This window comes from Mobula birostris, chromosome 14 (assembly GCF_030028105.1).
Source record: "Mobula birostris isolate sMobBir1 chromosome 14, sMobBir1.hap1, whole genome shotgun sequence".
Classification (NCBI taxonomy): Eukaryota; Metazoa; Chordata; class Chondrichthyes; order Myliobatiformes; family Myliobatidae; genus Mobula; species Mobula birostris.
In genome coordinates, this window is record NC_092383.1 from 76185327 (window position 1) to 76211158 (window position 25832).

The 25832-nt window shown below is 40.2% G+C and overlaps 1 protein-coding gene across 1 annotated transcript; it reads left to right on the forward strand.

Annotated features, from left to right (window-relative positions):
• Positions 1 to 747: 747 nt before the first annotated feature.
• On the forward strand, positions 748 to 24771 carry cyb561d1 (cytochrome b561 family, member D1). The gene is made up of 3 exons (XM_072278698.1): positions 748 to 964; positions 10411 to 10448; positions 15384 to 24771. Exons 1-3 carry the CDS (start codon positions 784 to 786, stop codon positions 15885 to 15887), a joined length of 723 nt encoding a protein of 240 aa, XP_072134799.1. The 5' UTR covers positions 748 to 783; the 3' UTR covers positions 15888 to 24771.
• Positions 24772 to 25832: the final 1061 nt, after the last annotated feature.

The following is a 25832-nucleotide window of genomic DNA, read 5'->3' on the forward strand; positions in this document are numbered from 1 at the left end:
TTTCTAAGTGTCCTGTCTAATACTAATATATTGAGTAAAATACTTAATACCAGAATGATGGTGGATACGATTCTTGCACTAAGCACCTATTAGTTTTGAAGTACAGACACCTGTGGTTTTAAAGTTTATAGAGTCAAGGCAGGTACTTATTGATAAGTTACAGATTAATTGAATGACTGATGGGTTTGAGTTGATTATTTTGAAACAGGGACTCCTGGTCCTAGGCACTTCAGCTGGAGGGAACACAAACTTCATACGTACATTTCACCCCACCCCACCGCACGCTCCTCTGTCTATCTCTCTGTACTGGGGAACCTTTGGCACACATCATCCTTTGCACATCCTTGCATTGGAAAATCAGACTTTTCAGCAATCTCATTTGTGAAATGAACAAGTCTGTTCACTCGTGTGCATGTTGACAAACACTAACTTCATCTACCAGAAGCCCAATAGCAATTCTCCCAACACTTGATGCTGCAGTCTAATACTTAAATTCTCTTTTGTTCTGTCAATTTGGTGAAAATGTTCTTTATTTCAGAAATATAATAATACATAAAAAAGCAACTTTTGTAAATGCAACCCTAGTTGAGAAAGATGTTATTGTGGAGAACATCAAGAGGTTGTATTAAGCGAAAGGGGCTGAGTTAAATAGCAGTGGTTCGAGTGCAGATACCTGAACCTCAACTGTCAATCGCTTGGCGTTTACACCTACTTCCGGTATGGTAGGTCACCTGGAAGTGACGTAAACAAGGGCTGAGCTCGGACCGGGTTCGGGGCGCTGGGATGCGGAGCTTTCAGTGGCTACCCGAGCCCCTGGGCATCAGAGTCAACCAAGTGGGGCATGGCCCTGGAGCGCGGCGCTGCGGTCTCTACCTGTGTCTGAGGAGGACGGCGGGAGCGGCGGCCCACCTGAGTGCGCTGGGGCTGAGCATCTACGTGGGAGTGCTGAGCCGCCTGGGAACCAGTGAGTGCGAGGGGGAAATAGTGAAGTAGGGCTGGGCGAAGGGGAATGTGGGAGAAGAAGGGGTACAGTGACTAGTGGGGAGTGGTAATCAAAGTGGCGCTTTTGAGGGAACTGGGCTGTGTGTGTGTGTGTGGTGATTCGTGCAGAATGCTGCCTAGATTAGAGGAAAGGTTGGATAAAGTTAAACTGTTTTCTCTGGAGAGCCAGAAGCTGAAGCGAGATCTGACAAGTGTACAGTATATGATTATGAGATGGCTAGCCAGCGTCTCCTTCCCAGGGTTGAAATGTCTTATACTTTTGTGCATGTATTTGAGGTGAGAGGGGGTAAGTTCAAATGAGCCATGCGGGAAACGTCTTTTTTTACACGGAGAGTGGCATTGCCAAGGATGGTAGAGGCGACAGATACAGTAGAGACGTTCAAGAGGCTCTCAGTCACGTAGATAGGTAGGAAATAAAAGGGTATAGACGTTGTGAGGGCAGAGGACTAATTTAGATAGGTGTTTAGAATCATAGAACAGTACAGCACAGAAAGAGTTTAGTTATTTAATTAGATTAGTACAACATTTTGTACTGAAGGGCCTGTTCTATGCTGTACCGTTCTGTGCTCTAATGTGAGAGGAAGGCCAGGTGGGAATGGGTGGTGGAAGTGGAAGTGCCAGTAGCAGGTGAGAGGCCGGTTATCCTGTGGTAAGTAAATCACTTGTTGGCATGTCAAAGCCTCTTTGCTATCTACAACCCAGAAGCCAGGAGTAATAGAACTTCTAATAACTTGTTTGAGTGAGTGACGTTCGTCAACTCTCAAGAAATGTAATGTTGGCCAGAGAAAGAGCGGGTAGCTAGATTGATACCCCACATAAATGGTTACTCCTTCCACCACTGGGATGTAGTGGCTTTGGAGTGTATGAAAATACACTGTAGTTACTCACGACAAACCTCCCAAACTAGAGACCTCTTTCAGAAGGAGTTGAATCTCGAGTCATAGTCATAGAACACTACAGTTCAGAAACAGGCCCTTTGGCCCATCTAGTCCATGCCAAAATATAATTTATGCCTTGTTCCCATTGACCTGCACCAGGACCATAACACTCCTTACCCCTCTCGTCTATATACCTATCCAAATTTTTCTTAAGTGTTGAAATCAACCACCCCATCCACCATTTCTGCTGACAGCTCATTCCACACTTACCACCCTCTGCGTGAAGTGATTTCTCGTCATGTTTTCCTTAAACATTTCACCTTTCACTCTTAGTCCATGACCTCTAGTTCCAGTTTCACCCAACCTCAGTGGAAAAACCCTGCTTGCATTTATCCAGTGTATACCCCTCATAATTTTGTATATCTCGATCAACTCTCCCTTCATTCTCCTATATTCTAGGGAATAAAGTCCTAATTGATTCAACCTTTCCCTATAACTCAGATCTTCAAGTCCTGGTAGCATCCTTGTAAATTTTCTCTGAACTCTTTCAAGCTTATTGGCATCTTTCCTGTAGGTAGGTGACCAGAACTGCACACATTACTCCAAATTAGGCCTCACCAAAGTTTTAAATAACTTCAACATAACATCCCAACTCTTGTTTGATTTATGAAGGCCATTGCACCATAAGTTTTCTTTACAATCCTATCAAACTTTGACAGCTCTTTCAAGGAATTATGGAACTGTATTCCTAGATCTCTCTGTTCTACTGCACTCCTCAGTGTGCAATACCTCACATTTGTCTGCATTAAATTCCATCTTCCACTTTTTTCAGTTCGCCCAGATCCCACTGCAAGTTTTGATAGTCTTCCTCACAGTCCAGTACACCCCCAATCTTGGTATTATCTGCATACTTGCTGATCCAGTTTACCACATTATTATCCAAAACGTTGATACAGATGACAAACAGCAACAGATCCAGCACCGATCCCTGCAGCACACCAATAGTCACAGGCCTCCAGTCAGAGGAGCAACTCTCTATGACCACTCTCTGGCTTCTCCGTGAAGCCAATGCCTAATTCAGTTTACTACCTCATCTTGAATGCCAAGTGACTAAACCTTGACCAACCTCCCATGTGGGACCATGTTCAAGGCCTTGCAAAAGTCCTTTTACAGTATTGTGCAAATATCTTGGGCATATATGACTAGGGTGCCTAAGACCTTTATACAATACTGTATTGTCAATGTGGAGGGGAGAGCAACTTTGTAAATCTGGCAGGAGCAAAGGATGTTTGGAATGGCAGGGTGGAGTGCCGGTGAGGTGTGTGGCACAGGTGACAGAGAAGGAGTGCCGGGACAGTGGTTGGCGCAGGTGCAGACACATGAGGCCACATCATTTGGTTCCAAACAGTTGGTGTATTGAATATTACAGAATGTCTCCCTGGTGCTTCCCTCTCCCTTCCCATTTTCCCAACCATTACTCTCTCCCTGCCCCCTTCCCACTCTCAATCCACAATAGAAGAACCATATCAGAATCAGGTTTATCATCACTCACATATGTCACGAAATGTGGTTTCTTTGTGGCAGCAGTACAGTGCACCAGTCTATATATTGACTATCTCTGATTGGTTCCTGTCTATCCAAATACCTGTATGTCCATTTCCTTTGAATACCTTCCAATAACTTCCCTACTGATAAGGTCAGGTTTACCAGCTTACAATTTGCTGGCTTATTTTAGAGCCTTTCTTAAACAATGAAACAACATTAGCTAACTTCCAATCCTCTGAGGATGTATTAAATATCTCTGCTAGGGCCTCTGCAATTTCTGCACTTGCCTCCCACAGTGTCCAAGGCAACACCTTGTCAGACCTTGGGGATTTATCCACCCTAAGTTGCCTCAAGACAGCAAAGACCACCTCTGTAATCTGTATAGCGTACGTAACCTCACTGCTGTTTCACTTCACTTCTACAGACTCTCTGTCCATCTCTTGAGTAAATACAGATGGAAAAAATCCATTTAAGATTTCCCCCATCTCTTGGCTCCATGTATAAATGACCACTGTGATCTTCCAGAGGACCAATTTTGTCCCTTGCTATCATTTTGCTCTTAATATATCTGTAGAAGCCTTTGGGCTAGAGCAACCAAAGAGATCACCAAAACCAAAACCAAGGAGACGATGGTCGATTTCAGACGGTTTCAGCCTGAGCACACACCCCTCAGCATCAGCGGCTCCACAGTGGAGAGAGTGGAAAACATCAAGTTCCTTGGGGTGCAGATCTCGAACAATCTCACCTGGTCCAGGAACACCACTGGGATTGTGAAACGGGCCCAGCAGAGATTGCACTTTCTGAGGAAGCTTAAACAAGCATCACTCCCCACTAACATCTTAACTATATTCTACAGAGGCGTGGTTGAGAGTGTGCTGACCTTTTGCATCGCAGCCTGGTACTCCAGCTGCAGTGCTGTCAACAAAAAAGCCTTGCAGAGGGTGGTTAGGGGAGCAGAGAAGGTTATTGGGGTCTCCCTACCTTCTGTCCAAGACCTCTTTCAGAGTCGATGCCACCAGAAGACATGGTACATCATTAAAGACCCCTCACACCCTCTCCATGAACTGTTTGTTCTTCTGCCATCAGGCAAACGTTACAGGAGCATTAAAACTAAAACCACAAGGCTTCTAAACAGCTTCCTCCCACAGGCAGTCAGACTGCTAAATAGCTACTCCACCTGACTCTGCTTTGAACACTTATAACTGATTTTAACTGACATGTGGCTGTTGTGTTTTACTATTTATTGTTATGTTTATTATTTAGTACTGCGTTTGTTATGTTATGATTGCACTGCCCCTGAGAAATGCTGTCTCATTCTGCCCTGCAGAGCTGTATGGTTAGAATGACAATAAAGTTTTTCGAATCTCTGAATCTTGAAAACCTCATGCCTTCGTTTAGCACTCTGGATTTCCTTTTTAAGTGTTCTCTTGCGTTTTTTCATACTTCTCCAGTACCTCATTTGCTCTTTCCTGTCTATACCTGTTATGCACCTCCTACTTTTTCTTAACCAGGGCCTCAATATCTCTCAAAACCCAAGGCTCCCTAAACCTGTTATCCTTGCTTTTTATTTTGACTGGAGCGTGCAAACTCTGTAATCTCCAAATTTCATGTTTGAAGGCCTCCCACTTACCAAGTACACCTTTGCAAAAAAGAATGTGTCCCAATCCATACTTGCCAGATCCTTCCTGACACCATCAAAATTGACGTTTCTCCAATTTGCAATCTCAACCCGAGGACCTGACCTATCTTCCTTCATAATTATCTTGAAACTAATGGTATTATGATCACTAGATGCTCCCCTACACAAACTTCTGTACCGATTAAGGAAATTTTCCTGAACACATTTGACATATTCTTTCCAATGCAGCCCTTTTACAGTATGGGAGGCCAGTCAATATATGGAAATTTATAATCCCTTTAACATGGTCATACCTTTTTTTATTCTTCAATTCCATTCATATAGTCTCAGTAGATAAGCTCTCCAGTCTGTTCTGTCTGAGCACTGGCGTGACATTTTTCCTGACTAGTAATCCCACCTCACCCCCCTTTAAGCCCTCTTGCCCTATCATGTGTAAAACAATGGAACCCTCAACATTGAGTCCTGCCTCTCCTACAACCAGGTACAATAGCCTCATAATTCCATGTGCTGCTGTATGCCTTAAGCCTATCCACCTTTCCTACAATACTCCTTGCATTGAAATATATAAGAACATTAGTCCCACCATGCTCAACCTTTTGATTCCTGACTTAGTATGTAGTTTTAACAATATCTTTCCCCATAACCTCTCTGCTATCTGCTCTGGCATTCTGTTTCCCATCCCCCTGCAACTCTAGTTTAAACCCCCTCATGTCATGCAGCACTAGCAAACTTTCCTGCAAGGATATTTCCCCCCCTCCTCCAGTTCAGGTGCAAACTGTCCCTCTTTACAGGTCCCACCTTCCCAGTAAAACAGCCCAATGATCCAAAAACCTGAAGCCCTCCCTCTAGCACCATCTCCTTAGCCACATGTTAAACTGTATGATCTTATTTCTAGCCTCACTAGCATGTGGCATGGGTAGCAATCCTGATATCACAACTCTGGAGGTCCTGTCCTTTAACTTAACGCCTAACTTCCTGAACTCATTTTGTAGGACCTTGTCAACCCTCCTACCTATGTCATTAGTACTGACTTGGGCACGACATTTGGCTGCTCACCCTTCTACTTAAAAATACTGTGGACTGAATCCAAGATGCCCCTGAATCTGGCACCTGGGAGGCAACATAGCATCCAGAAATCTCGTTCTCATCCACAGAATCTCCTGTCTGATCCTCTAACCAAGGGATCCCTAATCACTGCAGCTTGCCTCTTATTCCCCTTTCCCTTCTGAGTCACAATCAGTGCCAGAGACCTGGCTTTCTTCTGCAAGCTTAGCCCCCCTCTTCCCACCCACAGTATCCAAAGCAATGTACCTGTTGTTGAGGAGAATGGCTACAGAGATAATCTACACAGGCTGCATATCCCCTTTCTCCCTCCTGATGGTCACCTACTTACCTGTGTCCTGCACCTTGGCTGTAACTACCTCCTGTCGATCAACCCCCTCAGTCTCCCAAATGATCCAGAATTTACTCGGTTCTAGCTCCAATTCCTTAACACAGTCTGAAAGAAGACATAGCTGGATGCACTTCTTGCAGGTGTAGTCGTCAGGGACATTGGCGTTCTCCCTACCTTCCCACATCCCCTGAGGAGCAATCCACTCTCCTGCCTAGCACCCCACTGCTCTAACTGTGTGCCATAAGAAAGGAAGAAAAATTAAATGCAAAAATCTACCTACTGCCTTTCTCACTGAAGCCTCTAGAGCCAAAGCCTGAACTCCGTACTTGTAACACTGGCCCACTCCCACAATGGCTGCTCCTCTTAAACCTAACTTGCCAAGTGGCTAGTTATGTGCAATCCACATCTCCTTGGGATCTGTGGTGAACAGAGTGTGCTGATTGCCCCTGTTCACTTCTTTCGAACACTCTCCTGCTACACAATCCATGTCTCCTTGGGAACTGTGGCTCTAGAATTCTCAAACCCATGGTGACTATGTCACTGGAATTAGAGCCTGTATGGAGCTAGTGTAGAAGAGGAGTTAAAGTCTGGGACAGATCAGAAATAATATTGAATAGCAGAGAAGGCAGATGGTCCATTTTTAGCATTCTTGTAATCTCTACTCACAAGAAGGATAGCATTGCGTGCAGACACCACCAGCTGAAAGTTGACTCTTACACACATAACTTGGAAATATATTGACAGGACTTTCATCATTCTGATGTACTTGTATAACTGTTCCCACCACCCATATCTCATACTCTTTTGGTTATGTTGGTACTCATCGATCTCTCCATGTGTACCCCTTCTGATAGTTCAGGTGCAAGCCACACTCCTCTCCACTTGAAACACCCTGCACCCAAAAGGTAGGTGAAAGGTGTTTAAGATTGCTTTTAAAAAAAAAAGCTCTTAATATAGCATGTTAACAATTCAAATCTTCCTTTTCCCTTTGTGCTCTGTACTTTAAAGCAGAAGAGCTCAAAGTGCACTTATTGTCAAAGTATGTATACATTATACAACCTTGAGATTCCTCTCCTTGCAGGCAGCCACAAAACAAAGAAACCCCAAAAGAACCCATTAAAAAAGACCGTCATACACCCAGTGTGCAGACAGAAAAATAAAATCATGCGAGCAATAAAAGTAAGCCAACTGAAGTTGTGCGAAAGGCACGAAGCCAGGCATCACTGCAGCTGGAGCAGGCCACAGCCCCAGTGCAGCACAGAGCTGAGTAAACATTGTAGAGCATCGATCAGAACCGTGTAGAACTGGCCCATTCCTGTCCTCCGGTCCTGACACCCTGAACTTCTCAATCTGGCCCGGCCGGCACTTAAATTGGCCACACATCGGGTTGTTCCTTGCTCTCTGACAGCACTGGGGCCTGAACCATGCCACCACGATTCGGTCCGTGCCTGATCTTTCAAATTCGGCCTGGCATTTAAATTGATCAGACATGGGGACTTCCCTCATTCTTGCCTCCACCATGCCTCGCCTTTGCCTTTGCCTTTGCCACCACCTCTTTCTCCTCCCACCTCCTCAATGCAAGAAGATTGAAGAGATTGTGCCTAAACAGTGTAGTGCCTTATCCTAGCATGAGTCTGGTATAGCTTGTAACATTTCGAAATCATAGGAACTTGTTTATTAAGCAATGTGACACTTCCGCTTTCTGCTTAACTCAAAAGAAAGGGAGTGTACATGTAATTGCCCATTTATAAAGCTGGGCTCAGGCAACCCAGAACTTCAAAGAATGTAAAAGGGTGGGAGAAACAAGGCACTACAGATGCTTGAAAATTGATCAATATTTAATATTTATCAATATGGAAAACCCAGCACCTGTGGAGGCAGAAAGATATGTGCTGATGTTTTGGGTGAAATCCCTGCATCACCAGTGGGAGGGGAGAGGAAAGATGGTTAATATAAAAGAGTGCAGTAGGGGTGGTGGGACAGAAGCTGGTAGGTGATATGTAGAATCAGACTGGGGAGGGGGAGGGTATGGAAAAGGTAAAAGGGAGAGAATCTGGACAGACTGGTGAAAGTCGGAAAGGACCATAGAGGTCTCATGAAATTGGAAAATTCAGTGTTTATATCATTGGGTTGTAAGCTTTCCAAACATAATGAGATGGTGTTCTTGTTACATGCTTAGCTTCAGAATGGCTGAAGAGAAGGCTGCGGAAAGGCAGGTTGGTGTATAAATGAGAAGAAGCGAAAAAGTTTTATTTGTCACATGTACTTGGAAACATTGAAACATACAGTAAAATGTGTTAAATCAAGTTAACAAGGATTGTTCTGGGAGCAGCCTGCAAGTGTTGCCACGCTTCTGGTGCCAATGTTGCATGCCTGCTGCTTACTAACCTTAAATGTACTACTTTGGAATGTAGGAGCAAACTGCAGCATCTGGAAGAACCCACACCGTCATGGGGAGAATGTAAAAAAAAACTCCTTACAGAGTGGTGGGAATTGCATCCCAGTCAGTGATCACTGGTGCTGTAAAGTGATTGTGCTGTCTGCTACACCACTGTGAGTTGAAGTGACATGCAACTGGAAGCTCAAGATGGCTGTTGTGGAGGCCACGTTGCAAACATCGAATGCAGTAGGCCAGTTTCGAGGACAATCTTGTGAATCAATGCCTGTTCAGGTCTCTGGATGGTGGTGAGGGAGGAGTTGAAGGGGCAATTGTTGTGCCTTGTATGGTTGCAGGCAAAATTGCAAGGGCATGGAGAGGGATGAGTAGTCTTAGAAGTCGTCCAGAGAATGGAACATAGAAAGGTGGTGAGGAGGGAAGATGTGTAGAAATGGCAAAGGGTGATATACTGGATGTGGAGGCTGGTGGGGTGCAAGGCAAGGACCAGAGGAACTCTTCATCTGGGCAAGGGATTGGGGTCTGAGAGCAGATGGTTGAGAAATGGAGGAAATTTGTTGATCATTTCATCAACTACAGCAGAGGGGGAGTCATGTTCCCAGGTTATTGCAGAAGTCCTAGAGCAGAAAGCCCCATCTCCAGAGTATGCAGCACAGAAAAGAGGATGGTGCGCTTGTAGGAGATAGGTTTGAGCAGGGATATAGGTGGTAGCTATGGCAGTTCATATATTTATAGTGGATGTCCATGGCTTGTTTGTCCTGAGATGGAGACAGGTCCAGAAAAGTAAGAGAACCATCGCAGTCTTTGATATTATGAAGAAAGAGTTGGAAGGGCCATCAGAACAGGTTTGGAACAAGGACAGTAACAAGCAAAAAGTTGGACATTGCTAGGGCCCATGCAAGAGCACGTGGCCTGTGTTTTCTAGTACCTGAAAACCTGTGCTGTCTTCAGTGTGGTGTTTCAGAACTGAAAGATCAGTATGTCTTTACACTGACAATGACAGTACTAATGGCCCAGAGAGGGTTAGGTGCTTAATATAAATAGTGCTATGGTGACTAACACTTTTGCACAGTACTGTAGTAATTTTATGTTTTACACTGTACTGCTGTAAAAATAAAAATTTCATGATATACTTGAGTGATGATAAACCTGATCCTGATATGGGTCTATTGGCTGAGAGTGGGAAGGGAGCAGGGAGAAGGGAATCATAGTTGGGAAAAGGGGAAGGGAGAGGGGAGGGGAAGAACCAGAGAGCCCTTCTGTAATGATCAATAAACCAATTGTATGGAATTAAATGACCTTGTGCCATCCCTTGCCCCAGGCACTCCTTCCCTAACACCTCCCACAGTCTCCATCCTCAACATCCTTTGCTCTTGCCAGATTTATAAACCTGCTGTCTGCTCCCCGTTGACAAATACAGAACTGTGCAAAAGTCTTCGACACCCTAGCTATATATATGTGCTTAAGACTTTTCAACAGTACTGTAAAAATATTATTCTTAGTTGTGCTCAATACGTTCCTCAGAATGTTCATCAGCTGAAAATTTGGTCTTTTCCAGGTCATTTCTCGTGGCACCCAGCCTGCATGGCTGTAGCAGTAAGTGTTTATTTTTGAAAAACATTTGACTTAAGTTGTTATTTGTGATTCCAGATGATCATCTACAGTATATTTTCTGAACTTCCCACCTCTTAATGATAGAACTGTACTTTGAATTTATAATAGTACACCTCGGGACATCTAAACACATTTAGTCAACCTATTCATAGCAGGTCGACATTAAAAATTTTAAGTTAATGGAACTTGTTTTAACTTAGTGTGTGCTTTCTCTTTTGGCGAGTACTCTGAACTATTCTATGCCAGAATTTATCTACTTTAGAATATAAGACCAAGGAGCAGGTGAAGGCTATTTAGTCCTTCAAAACTTCACTGCCATTCATCAAGATTGTGGTTGATCCACTTCAACACTATTTTCCTGCACCATCTTGTGGAATCTCTGATATGAATGAACTCAATGACCAAGCCTCCACAGCTCTTTCAAGTGTTGAATTCCTGGAGATGTTTCTCCTCATTACGATCCTAAATGGCCTATCCCTTGTTTGGAGACTGTGACCACAGCTTCTCAATCCCTCATCCAGGGGGAAAAAAAATGTCTCCTTTCAAGTTGTGTAAACTTTGAATTTCATTGAGTTTCTTATTCTTCCAAGCCTGATAATGTAGGACTGGTCATAGAGTCATATGGCTGTACAGCATGGAAACAGGCTCTTTGGCCCAACTAGTCCATGCTAACCAAGATGGCCCATGCAAGCTAGTCCCATTTGCTAGTGTTTGGTCCATAACTTTCAGAATCATTCCAATCCATATACTTGTCCAATTTATCCAAAAAAAAATTATTGTACAGCACCTGCTTCAACATATTCTGGTAGCTGATTCCATATAGATACCACCCTTTATGTTAAAAAAAAAAACTGCCCCTCGTTTCTTTTAAATCTTTCCCCTCTCATTTTAAACTGATGTCGTCTCATCTTGGTACCCCGAGTCTGCACAATTACTTCTCGTAGGAAAACCTGCTGTTCCCAGTACTTTCAGCACTCTCTCTATGGCAAGTATATCCTTTTTATGGGTAAAGAATTCCAAAACTGAACAGAACGCTTCAGATACAATCTCACCTCTCACTAGCTCCTTACTTCTTAGTTAGATTATTGATGGAAGTTATGAATAGCTGGGATCAAGCACCAGTGTGTATGACACCAAACCAGTCTCAGTCTGCCAACCTGAGAAAGATCCAGTTTATGACTTGATGTGTGTTCCAGAGTTAATGATGCAAACAATTCTTAGGATTCTAGCACACTGATAGATAAATCCCAAATCAGTGACATTCAATGCCCTTGAGATTACAAAATTCATCTTGAAAAGAGGGAATAAATCAAAGTTAATGAGCTGTGAAGACTGGAATTGCTGGTTTTGGGTTTGGTTCAGCTTGTGTATTCCTTTTGAATAATACTAGGTTGCTCTTTCAAGAAAAGGAGGGCAGGTAGCAGCCAGAGAAGGACATTCAGCTCCTTTTACTCGTTCCTTCATTTATTAACATCACAGCAGCTCTAAACCTGTTGTATGTACTTTGATTTCCTTCATATGCAGCAATCTGTTAATATCTCACATACTGAATGTCCACTGCCATCTTAGGCAAAGAGTTCCAGAAATTACTACCTTCTGGCAAAATAATTACTTCTCTCCTCAATGACCAGCCCCTTGTTTTGACATTGTGACCTGATAAACAATCAATCTACACTGTCTAACACTAAGAGTTTATATATTTCCGTGAGATCACCTCTCATTCTTTTAAACTCCAAAGAAGATTCAAGATCAATTAAATAATTAAAGATTATTTAATTGTTGAACAACAACATGCTCGACTAACATTTCAATTTGACGGGATGGTTCTGTTCTGCACAGTCAGGAACTCCCTGTTGGGGAAATTCAAAGGAGGTGGAATCTGTATTCATTAACAGAGGTCTGTGGACAAACTCATCTCACTGTTCTGGGACAATTAAATATTTTACAATTAAATGCCAGTCACATTACCAGCTCGGAGTGTCCTGTTATGTTCACCACGGATGTCTAACCCCCCACCAAGTGCAAACGACAAGGATGCACTGGGTGAGCTTTACAATATCATGAGCTCTGTAGGAAACAAACAATCCGGACAGTCTATTCATAATTGCAGGACACTTCAATCATGTGAACCTGTCGTATACCACACACACACACACACACACACACACACGTATTTATATTTATTGTGTTTTATTATTATTGTTCTTTATCTTTTGTGGGTTTTTTGTGCTGCATCAGATCCTAAGTAACAATTATTTTATTTTCCTTTACTTGTGTGTCCAGAAAATGACATTAAACAATCTTGAAAAAGAGCTAGTGTATACACAAAGAATAACGGTTAAACAATGTATAGTTAGGATTTGGATTACATTACATGATAAGTGTTATCTTATGAATTTAATTCGTTAGTGTATTTAAAAGGAATTGAGTAAAAGTTTAAAAAGTTGCAAGGATATGGAAATAAGAATATAGAACCATCGAGGTTGTCCTTTGAAAGAGCCAGCATAACCTCAGTGAGGCAAATGGCTCCTTCGTATGTTTATAGTATTCTATAGTTCAAGGACGATTTTAATCTACATATAAACTGATCAAATGAAGCTATCGGTAATAGTGCAGTGAATGAATTCACGTGTGTAGAAGATGGGTTACTAAATTAACATATTAAAGATTCAATAAGGGGATGACCTATCTTAACTCTGGTATTGTTCAATGAAAAGTATTAATTAATCATCTGGTTGGTAAGCACCCTTTAGGGAAGAGTAATTATATTTCACACTGCATAAAAGGAAGGCATTCAACCCACTGTGTTAATATTAGCCCTGAATCCATTCCCATTTACTCACCTATTTCCTTGTAACCTGCTGTAATCTGATTTTTTTTAATATAAAGATTGAAAATTAATTCAGTTCAAAATCAAGTTCTTAAAGCCAATTACAACAGTATGAGTTGCGTATATGGATTGGGAAATTACCTTAAAAGTTTTAACAGTAAATAAGCAATGGCTACCATTCGAAGAATTAATGTATACTTTGCACAAAATTTGCATTCCCTTTTAAGGCACAGAAGTACAGCAGGTAAAGTAATCAGCTGAGGCTAAGAAGAGCTAAAGCTTTCGTGAATCCAGTTGGATTGTTACTTGGAACTTTGAGTTGGTCTGTTGAATCCTTTCTTTTCAGTGTTTTAGTACTGCATTCTTCCTTCGGGATTTTTGTATTTTCCCTGCCACTGAAATTAGGCTAACACATCAGTAGAGATCCCTAATTTCTCTCTCCTTCCTTTTAACTATTCTGATAATAAACTCCACTTTTTCTTCTGCCATAAACCTCAACTGCCACAGTTAGCAGGAAACTTTAATGTGTTTCAATTCGCATCGCCAACCCATATCACAGACAATTTCCAACGTAAATATAGAAGTATAAACCTAAAATTGTATCCGCTTTAAAAAGCTGATTGGCCTGCGAATGTCAAAGCAATTTGAGATATTTTACTATTTTATTATATTGTAATGTAATTTATTACATGCAATATAATGTATGTAATGTACATAACATAAAAATAGAATATTATTTTATTAATGTATATTTTGTTCTGTAAGCAAATGTGGGCATGCTGTGTTGGTGCTGGAATGAGTTGTGACACTCGTGGGCTGCCCCTAGCACACCTTTGGGTGTGTGGGTTAGTAATGCAGATGACGCATTGCCCTGTGTATTTTGACGTACATGTGATAAATAAACTTGTGTCTATTGTTGACACCTTAAGAAGGGCTGACTGAAGTAACTTGGCTGAGAATGGAGCTACACTTGGGTTTTCGCGTCTCTTCAAATGAATTGTCTGGAATAGTTTTGTTGGAAGGTGGTCAAACATGCAATACTTCTATAAAGTTGTAGGTTTTTTTGCTTCTGGCCAATGTAGGTCTTCCTCAGTGTAAACACAATATCAGAACACAGGATGCTACCAATGGGATACGCAGAGCACTGAAGAGTTACAAACTAGCGGGATAAAAATGTTACTTGCTTTGGTTTTGTCAAATGTTTTTTGAAGTTAGGAAGTGAATATATTAAACTCTGTGTTTTAGATTAGCAAATTGTGTGCAAGGTGCTTTAGTGAAAATAAAGCTCTTAAGCTCTCCCCTTTTCTCTGTGGGGTTGTTATTGGCACTGCGGAATTTATATATATATTCCGTTTGTATATTCTGCACAATTAAATGATCAAGAATGTTTCTGACCCATTGCTTAGCTGGTTATTGCACCACTCACAAAGACAGAGGGCACTGGCTTCAGTTGCTGATCATTGCTTTTCTGGTCTAATTTGGGAGTTGCCCTTGGAGTCATTAATCCTTGGATAGGGAGGGGGAGAAAACAAAGAAACTTGTATTTCTGCCAACAGCAGATATGATCACAATCAAATAATTAATTTTAGCTATGTTGCTTGAAAAACGCAAGCTCCCCTGCTCTGTGAAGTAATGCCGTTGTAGCTTTCACATGCTGAGATGGTAGACGGGGCCTCCACTTGACTAGATACAAAAACTGCCACTAGTATAAAGAAGAAGCAATTTTAATCTGCCACGCTGCTCAAGGTGATGTAATAATAAATTATTTTTGTGCTGTTGATTATTTGCCAGTTACCTAACAGAATGTCTCTGTTTTTTGAAACCATTTTGTAATCATCAGCATTGCCACTGATGGCCTGCATTTCATTTGTTTCCTGAAGGTAGTCATGCAGTCCTCTTTTCTGAAGTCCCAAGTCATGTGAGGTGCCTCATGAGTCGATATTTGAAGCAGTTCTTCAGTAGGCTTGTTGCTGAGTGTAATCTTTGTCTGTCCTTTGAAGGCAGAATTTTGTGGAGGAAACAAATCCTGATTTTTTTTCCTCCCCCAATAACCTCTTTAAAGTAGTCTGTCTTTGCTTTCATTTCAGGTCTGCTTTTGTATGACTGAAGCCATTCTGACCTTCTCAGTGGACAGCTCCCCATTTTTTTGTTGCTCAATTAAAGCCAAAGTGCGACTTCACTGGATGATGCAAGGCCTTGCTGTGATCATTGGTTCCATTGGCCTCATTTTCATTGTTTCCAGCAAGAACATCTCCGAGTCCCCACACCTTACCTCTTGGCACAGCATCCTTGGAATCGGGACTGCGATTGCTGTTTGTGGTCAGTTGTTGTGTGGCCTCTGCCTTTTGTTTCCAAAGTTGATCAATACCTACTCAGTGACCAGGCTGCGACTTTACCATGCCACCTGCGGTCTAGTGGCTTATCTGATGGGGACGGCTACAGTAATGCTGGGTTTGTGCTCTGATTGGTTCAAAGCCCAGGTTAACGTGATTTTGTGGTACTCATGCTTAATTATTCCGTTGATTCCAGCTCTCGTTATTATGAACCAGATCAATAATGGTTACTTGTCCAAGAAGAAAATAGTGATTTAACATTGGATCAACATCAACATTGTGCTCATAGCACAACAATCACAATAATGTGTCCAGAAAGGATGGGCTTGAGAGATGAACTTGGAGCTAATTCTATGATTGGTCTGGGCAAATACTGAGCAAAACTGACCACAAGAAACCTTTTAGTATTCCTTTTTCCTTTACCTCCTCCAAATCATGTCCACATCTATACCAACAAATTAATGATTCTTTTTCAACATTGCCCAATCTCTATTCCTGCTTCCTGTGGGCTGTCATTCGTCCTTTTTACAGATGGTGCCAGACTTTGTCTGGAGTTCTGTAGTTTGGTGAATGCAGGGCAGAGAGTAAACATATGGCCATGCTGTCTCCAGCTTGGTCATGAGTGGACTGTCCAAGCAGGAAGAAGATACTTAAAATCATTAAAAATGCATATATAGCTTAAAAACATTTATTTTTATATTTCTAAATCCTTTTAGCACCAATGATGGAAATACTTCTGTATAAATCATAATCAATATGATCCAAAGATGTATTATTTAAGCAATGATGTATATGTCAATATTTTTATGTTTACACCACCGAATGGTTCTGCGTTGTATTCATTATAGGCATCATGTGAGACACTGCCCCTCCAAATTCTTGGTCTTTTTCTCTTGTTCTGTAATTGAATCCTTAAATACAGACTCTGGAAATATTGTTCTAATATTTGTCTCTGTGTAGTAAGGTGTGCAATATCTTTAGGGTGACATTGTAGGATCTTTATACATTTTCATGCTGAACAAATGTTTCTGATTGGCGTGAATTTGTAAATTTAAAAGTATTTTGGGATCTTCAAGATTTTTAATAGTAGAACCCATGACTATAATGAAACTAGTTAAATTGTATCTTTTATTTTAGTGCAAGGAATGTAAGATCAAGAATCTAATAGAGGTTACCTTATTTGAGGGCTGAATGACCTGATGTGAGGTATAAAATAGCTTTGCAAATATATTCCCACTACATTATCTGCTGGGATGCTAAAGGCTGAAATCCTCAGGTTGTTTGTGTAGAATAATAGGTAGCTAAATATGTCAGAGGCGAAATTGTTCAGCTTAAATCTTATGTAAGCTGGTCAAATACGCCAGTGGCTACGCAAAATTATTTTATGCTAAAATTTTATCAAGTTTTATAATAGACGTAACATTCAAGTGCTGCTAACATATTTGGAATTTGGATTAATCGACTACTGCTTGCTTGTTTCTGGTTCAAATTACCCTTGTACTGAGAGTGAGTGTGGTGATGAACTCAAAACAGCTTCAGCCATTATCATGACACAATTTAGCCCCAGTTTCACTTTACTAATTGCTGGTCTGAAAAGTGGCAGCAATTCCTTTGTTCAGTAAGGAATACATTTTTGGGAGCTTGTTTGAAAGCCCTAACATCTGCTTCCTCCTCAGAAGTGTTCTTCATTGTTTTCTTTATGATGCAAACCTTTGAACTGAGCAGCTTGAGTGTATTTGATATATGTGCCCTAAGTCAAATCATTTTTCTTTTTTTTCCAACAATGATGCTCTTGAATGACTAAAATATTCCTGAAAAATGCAAACTTGTTATTGGGTGCAATTTTTTTTTCTCTACCATCTATTTCTATTGAATATTTCACTTTAAATGTTAGTGGACTTTTGCTAAAGTCACCATTGGTGATGCAGTGAATCAAAATCAAATTGTAGGCTAAAGTTGAAATATTCAGTGGTTTGCACTACAGTTGGATTGAGCACTTCTGGCATGTTTAACCAGTTCATTTAGAGAAGGTTGCTCTGTGAAGGGACATCGATTTTCTGAAAAGCAGATTAATTATTTTGCACTACCTGGTTTCTGACATTAGATGTCACTGTTTCACAGTATTTTAAACATATCAGGCATATGAATTACAGGATGTCATATGGAGCTTTGTGTATTATCTGTGAATTTTCCTTGCACTTGGCATAATTTTAATTTTTGACTATAATAAAATTGTAACCCTTTATCCTGCATGATAAAAATCACATTGGGTATGACAATAATGTGCACTGTAAAATTGAACAGTAATTTTGTTGAGCAAAAGTTGCTGTATGTGGGTGTTAAATCTTTCAGATACAGCAATACTTTTGTCAGAATCTTTGATGTTCTTGGTGATCTCAAGGCCATGTGACATGCCTAGTATAGTACTTGTGAAGGGACCTCAAATTTGTACATGTACAGCAGGGCAGTTGGTATCTGAAGGCAAGTGTTGAAGTTATATCATTACCAAAACTTGTTTTCTGCCAATATTTGAATTGCACACATTGTGGTTTCCATGCTGTTGATGAGTTCATTTTAAATTTAGTGTCTTAAACTGAGGCAACAAACAAAAAGAGAAATTGTGTGTACGTATAATGGAATCAAGGTATATGTGTATAGTATATGAATGTAAGATATCATAAAGCCAGATGATCACTTCTAATCATCTGCCTTGAAGTACATATCAGATGATGGTTGTCAAGAAGGGTTCAGTGAGTCTTGGTACATAAATATAAGTTTTATATTATATTGCTTCACCACTAAGGTCTGTAGTGTGAACTAATGTTTTCATTTTTACTTGGCTTACTGATTAATTACGTGATTTCCATCATTTAAGAAATGGGGGTGCCACAGTAGTGTAGCAGTGAGCACGAAGCTATTACAGGTTGCGGTGTCGGAGTTCAGAGTTCAGAGTTCCTCTGTAAGAAGTTTGTACGGACTTCCCGTGAGTGTGTGGGTTTCCTCCAGGTGCTTCGGTTTCCTCCCACAGTCCAAAGATGTAGCTGTTAGCAGGTTAATTGATCAGTGTAAATTCTCCTGTGATTAGTCTAGGATTAAATAGGTGGGTTGCCGAGAGGTGCAGCTCGTTGAGTTGGAAGGGCCTGTTCTGTGCTGCATCGCTAAATAAAAATAAATAAGTATAGTTTCTGTCACTTGAGACTAAACCAAAAGCTGAGAAGTGATAACTTGATAGAAAAGTCTTCTGTATGTTATTTATGAAGTGTGCTGGTGCTGGGTTATTGCAGGACAATTGTGAGATTTGTAGTTCATTTTATGTGTTGGTTCTTGTTGAGAAAGAAATAGAGGAAATCAAGAGTTCCTCAAATAATGCCACAGCACTACTCTTGAGAGTTAGTATGTCGGTTTGATACTTCACTTCATTAACCTGAAGGTTATGGATGAGGAAGTTTGCATTATTTATCTAGAATGACCTGTTCCACTTCCACACTTTCTGACCTGTATGCTAGAACTGCTACCATCACCACTGCAAACATTATACCTAACTGCTTTGTAAATGGCTATTAGGCTTTCAGCTATACAACTTTATTTTGGAGTCTATTCACACAAAAAGAAAATGATATACAGTGGATTCTGCTTAATTGGGACCAGTACATTTTGGCTCAGTTAGCCAAAGTTTCATGGAAATAGTTGAAAATGTGTAACAAAGCCAAATTACCATTTAATTGAGTAACAAATTATGTATTTAAATGAAATGCCAAACAATGCCAAAACTACTTTGGTACGCTAAAACTGTATTAGTTCCTAATAGTTATCAATGGAGGAATTCATTCTGTATACGCTGACATGCTCTTTTGATCGACTATAAATAAAATCAGTGTAAACACCTAGTGCAGATAATGGACTGCCTTCAAACAGTACTTCGGACAATTGCATCCACCAAATCTTTATTTTAATTGTATCATTCAAGACTGTCATTACCTTCAAATTCTTAGTAGTTCCTAACTTTTTGAAGTAGTGAAATTGTTTCATTTCACTCCCAGTCGTTTCTGGTATCTCCAAGACTGAATGCTTGAAATCGCAGTGAGCAAAACGCTTCTGAATTGTCTTGCTGTTTATTGCTTGTCAACTATCAGTGATAAAAATCACTGCCTTTTGAACGTAAACACTCAAATGACACTATTTAAAAAATGTTCACTTTAAGCATGGTGTAGTGTTGAATAGCCACACAATGGGTGATGCTAGTTAGAAAATGTTTGACAACAGTCTTCTGCCCCAATTTAAGCAGTATAGCGTTCCAAATAAATGAAGGGAATCCCAGCTATTTTCTCGATTATTTTTTGTTCTTTTAAGAGTTGTCGCAAATAAGGGGCAGCCCTGATTAGCTGATGGCCCAATTAACCAAAATCTACTGTATTTTAAATATTAATACAAAATATAAATTCTCCCCTCGAACCCATTGAGCTCCCTGATAATTCAAAATGTATTTGATTTAGCAATGAGTCAATCAGTTCATATGACTTATTCTATTTTAATCTCCCCTCTGAAATTAAAAATCAAAAATATTTAAAATTTGCGAAGTTCTGCTATACCAGCCATCTGTTAGTGTCTATATGAAGCACTGGCTGAGCTGCACCAAGTGAGGTAATAGTTCAATCCATGGTCTGTGAAGAGTCAGCTTTTCCTTGACTAGATTGGCTATTTGAAGCAGCAGCTATCAGGTCAGGACTTGAAATCATTGTTCATTTGATCCTTAAGGAAATGTACATGTTTTACCTATAGATAGAACGAATACCAGCTGTGATGCTGCTTATGATTGAATAGTCTGTCAGGGACTGTCACGATCAGTTGTGAGAGCTCTGAGGGAAATAAAAGCTGCACATGCACAAAGCTGTTTTGTCTGAATGCTCTTGAGGCAGGAGAAAGGCATCCCTAGCACTATTTCAATATTTGAAGTTTTGGCTACACCAAGAAACATTTTACATGTAAAGTAGCTGAATCCAGCAAGTTTCTTCCCCAGAAAGGACATAGGTGCTAGGGATCACTAGATTGAAACATGTGTACTAGGTTTTATTAAGGGGTAGAGTAATCAGAAACCATTTCTTATTTGTAAAACATATGAGATATTTAAGTTCTATTTACTGAACATCTTTGCTGTTTTAACCATACTGAGAGGGAAAGGTCTTTGAAGTGGTAGAATGGTTTGTGGAGCCTGTTACTGATTAAGGTTTGTATATTTAAAAGTAAGACATTTCTCAATTTACTGTAATAGCTTGCATAGGTAAATTAGGCAGTGGTGCTGTGTGTTCTGATGGAAGTATGTTATTTCACTGGAAGTAGCCAGATATTGTTCTCCTTTGCACCTTGTGGCACATTGGGCGGCAACCTTGCAGTTTCTTTAGCATTAGATATGAGTCTCCCAAACGGTGCAGTACTTAGGGTATGAGTTTTCTTGAAAGGTAATGGGCTTGAAGCTGCTTTAGGATGTGCATATTTAATTAAATTTATGGTGAGATTCTTTTCAATTTCACCTTTTACATAAAATTGCAATGATTACATGTCAATCACTATCGAGCAACTTCTCTACTCTACAGCACATTTCCAAATACTTTCCATAAATGGGACAAGGAATAAGTCACCCAGTGCCCTTCATTGCAAGTGAAAATGGAAATGATATTTCAGGGTGAACTTCTGTGCTGATTCATTCAGCAGCTATAAGATTTCTTCATTCTTTTTAGATTCAGGTTACCTTTTGGTGTCTTCAAACATTTAATTTTAGCTGCTCCCTTTATACCCTTTCAAAGTTGATCAATTACACCTATACATAGATGAGTCCAGCAAAGGACCAGGCCCTTTGGCCCACAATGTTGTGCTGACCCAACTAAAAAGTAAATTTTTAAAAGAAAACCAATCCCTCCTATTGCACAATATTCACATCCTTTCATCTTCCTCACGTTCATGTGCCCATCTACGTGACTCTTAAAAGCCTCTAATGTATTTGCCTCTACCGCTATACCAGGCAGCTCATTCCAGGCATCCACAACTCGGAGTAAAAACTTACCTCTCACATCCCCTTTGAACCTACCCCCTCTCGCCTTCAATGCATGCCCTCTGGTATCAGACATTCAACCCTGCGAAAAAGATATTCCCTGTCTACTCTACCTTGCATTTCAAAAATGCCACAGTCCCTGCAAAGTCACAATCGTCATGCAGTTTACAGTTTTGGAGGTGAAAAGAATAGAAGTGTTGATCTTTTTGTATTATTTTTAACAGAGCACTCTGTAAAAACTATTTGCTACTAAATACATTTATTTCAGGTTAAGATGTATATTGCATGATGGTGGTTGTTTTTGTATAGGTGTGTGGCTGCTGGTTGCCTATAATCAGCCTGGAGGAATCCTAGTTTATTTTGGAGCTGTGCTTTAATGATAGAGCAACTTTTGATTCTGACTGCATGGGTCTACCCTCACTCCTAGTTACTTTTCAGTCTCTCCTGGCTTGATTTATTGGACTATGGTTTTGTTTACATTTCAGTTGTCTCCACTATTGAATACGTACTGTATGTCCTCCTTTTCACAGACCAAGTGAAACTCGGTCTTTTTGACATTTACAAAGGTGAAGGGCTTGAGGTAAAAGGCTGCATGATTTTAATAAGTTCAGCCATTCTAGAACAGGATCAACAATGAATGTATTGTTGATGAATGTCTGTACGGTTTACACTCAATTCGCCTGGATTCAGCTTGACTCCTTTGCCCCCCCACCCCCACCCCCACCTCTCTAAGGTGTAGATGAATGGGTCCATGGCAGTGTTAAATAGGATCAGCGATAATGATTTTATTTAATACTTAATCCCCTTGCTTGATCCTGATGAAGGGTCCGGACCCAAAACGTTGACTGTTTATTTTTTTCCATAGATGCTGCCTGACCTGCTGAGTTCCTCCAGCATTTTGTGTGTGTTCCCTTGCTCGATGCCCTTTCTGATATTAATGGGGCAGTCTTTTTCTCATTTATGTCTGTCACGTATTTGTATCTGTGCACAAGATCGGGAAATTTTGGGGGGTGCTGCTTACATCCGAGAGTTTTTACAGCACTTTATGTCTTACAGAATTTTATGTTTTTGCCAGATCTATAAAAATAATTGTCAATTCTTTATGGATTCTTTTGGACCTTGCATATAATGTCTTCTAGTATAGTAATATTCTTATTGCACTCAGTGCCCAAAAAAAAATCTAAAATTGATGTTCACTTACTAAACCTCTTCATTGGAATTCCCATGAAGAAGTAGACCCAATAGTAATAAACTGTTTGTTATCAGTATCTCCCAGCAACTCTCAAGTCCTCCATTTTGGAAATCATGACAGCATGACTTGTTTTCAGGGCGCTTGGAATGGCAACTCAGCCATAGAAGAGTCTCAGAACGAAGTTTAATCTTCCAGAGTGTAGAACGGGTGTGTGAGTTAGGAAGTCAGAGGATATTAGTGTTCCTATGAGCCTGACAGTTATGGGTTTGGGAGGTGTTGGTGACCAACATTTTAAAGAAATAATGTACTATGGCCAAGGTGTTACAATGATAGAGGACGTGAATGAATATGCAAGTGACTGCTTTGGCTAAATAATGCCAAGTTTTTTTTAATATATTAAGGTTTGCAGCCAGGAGCAAGAATGTGCAGAGTCACATGATTGTGTTTATGAGAATGGATGTGGAAACAGCAGTTTCAGCAATAAATCTTTTAATTTAAAACTTTCCTTAAGCACCTTTGACCTAGGCTTCCCAAATGATTTTGATTAGTAGGATCCTCTGGAATCAGTCACTCTGCCAATCTGTGTACGGCCAAATCTCTGAGAGTGAGGTATGGGCTAGCTAGTGTATTTTAATCTGACTGAACGATGAAACTTGCTATTGTGAACTATAGTAGATGTTTGGTGATTGATCAGATGTCTGTGCTTCAGTGTTGTCAACTTGAGCAAGGACTATTGTAGTATTCAGATTCATTAATTTGTACCATGTACCTTGAAGCATACAGTGAAATGCTTCGTTTGTGTTAGCAGTCAACAGGGCCAGCCTGCAAGTGTCACCACACATTCCGGTGTCAGCGTAGCATATTCACAACATTTAGCAGGAACAATGTTCACTAGTATTTTCATAGAGACCAAAACCATAAAGGTGAGCAGGCAACGGGGTCCAGATTTGATGATGCATCATACTCTTGGCATGTCAGCTTAGATTATATGCTGTAGTCTCTAAGCAAGACTGCAGGTTCCAGTGCCCTCAGTGAACCACAGCTAGTCTTGTCTAGTTCCAACCTTCATTTCAGGAGAGTGCGACCATAGGAACTTCAATTTTGCTTGCTTCACTTTAAAATCCATGGTATAGATAGATACTTTTTTGATCCCAAAGGAAATTACAGTGTCACAGTAGCATTGCAAGTGCACAGATATACAAATATTAGAAGAGAAGTATTTTAATGCAGCACGTGACCAAAATGCAAGCTGGGTCTTGTTTTCATTTTTCTTGGCACAAAATATTTAAAATAGAATTTTGCATTAGCTTGGATATAATGAAAGACATGATTACATATTTAGCCATCTGTTGTATTTACAAGAATTACAGGTACATCTGTGTGCATATTGAATTTATTTTTCTACTCAAAATGTCCATCCCAAAGTGCTTTTGATTTAAATAATGTCCTTCTCAATGCTCTCAAGTATGCTCTGCAACTGCACCTGTTCTTCCAATTGTATTGTTGTGCAATGTGACTTATTATATCAAACCTCCACATAACATTTTAAAATGATTGCTTGTACACAGTTTCATATACTTTAGAGCATTTCTCAGTAAACTATGCTAAAATGCACTGTAAAAAAAAATGTGCTGTTTTTTGGCACAACAAAGGACCTATGTACAATAAATACTGTATATTGTTGAAGTGTTGGATGAACTCTGATCAGGATCCCTTGCCTCTTAAGATGGTTTGCTTTGCTCTCAGGTTTTTAAACTTGTTCATGGATTATTGCAATTCTATTCTATTTTATTCCAAACTGTTATATCTTTTTGTTGTCATACTAGCTTGATGAAAATGCAGTAAATGTTCTAACAAATGGAATTGTGATTATCTAAACTGTGCTATTTTAATAAAAATGTTTTTATTGAATTGACACAAACGTACTTTTTTTAAAATCTGCTTTGCTTTGAACTGCTAATCCAAAATTTTGTGAGGTTCGGGGAAAGGCTAAGATAACAAACTGGGTAAGTGCTGTTCGGACAGCCGTTAGGATGGCACGGTAGCGTAGTGCCATCCACAGTGCTCTATAATACAGGCAAATGGGTTCAATTCCTGCTGCTACCTATAAGGAGTTTGTACATTCTCCATGTGACCACATGGGTTTCCTCTGGGTGCTCCTGTCTCCTCCCACAGTCCAAAGATTAACTGGTTATTATAAATAGTCCTGTGATTAGGTTAGGATTGGGGATTGCTAGGTGGAGTGGTATTCCACGCTATATCTCAAACAAATAAATGAAGGACTAAGTTTCAGCTGTTTGCCTGATGTAACATTACAAAACGTAGTTTGGGTTTCTTGCTTTAGGGGCAAAATAAATGCAAGTGTGTCAATTTTACAACCTGGATGAGATGACAAGTAGACAATCTCAAATAGGTCTGAAAGGCCCTATCATGCTGTTTGAAAAAGGTGCAGGAATTCTGATATCTTGGACAATATTTTCACTGTCCTTGTACCTAAATAAAAACAAATTGGTTATTTGATTATTTTCTCATAGCTGTTTGTGGATGCCTGCTGTGGAAAACATTGGCTATTGCATTACTTCGCATAACAGAAGTGAATGCACTTTGTGATATGAATGGGAAATTGAGGTTTTAAATGGCACTAAAATTATAGTTTAATTTTGTATCTTCAGTTACAAACTGTGACGTCCGGTGGTTGTTTTCAAGTTAGCTCTTTCACCAGCAGATTGTCAGTACTTAAAATCATCAGCAAAGTGATGGTGGGTGCTGTTTAAATTGCTGTCAAATGACACTTGACAATAACCTGCTCAGCAAGATGGGTTTTTGATTTCTAACAATACTGTCTTGCTCCAGCATGTGCCCAAGCATAAAATAAAGTGCTGACCTCATAAGGATCATAGCAATAGAGCACAGTATCAGGCCCTTTGGCCCGTCACATCCATACTGTCCATTGTACCTACCTATA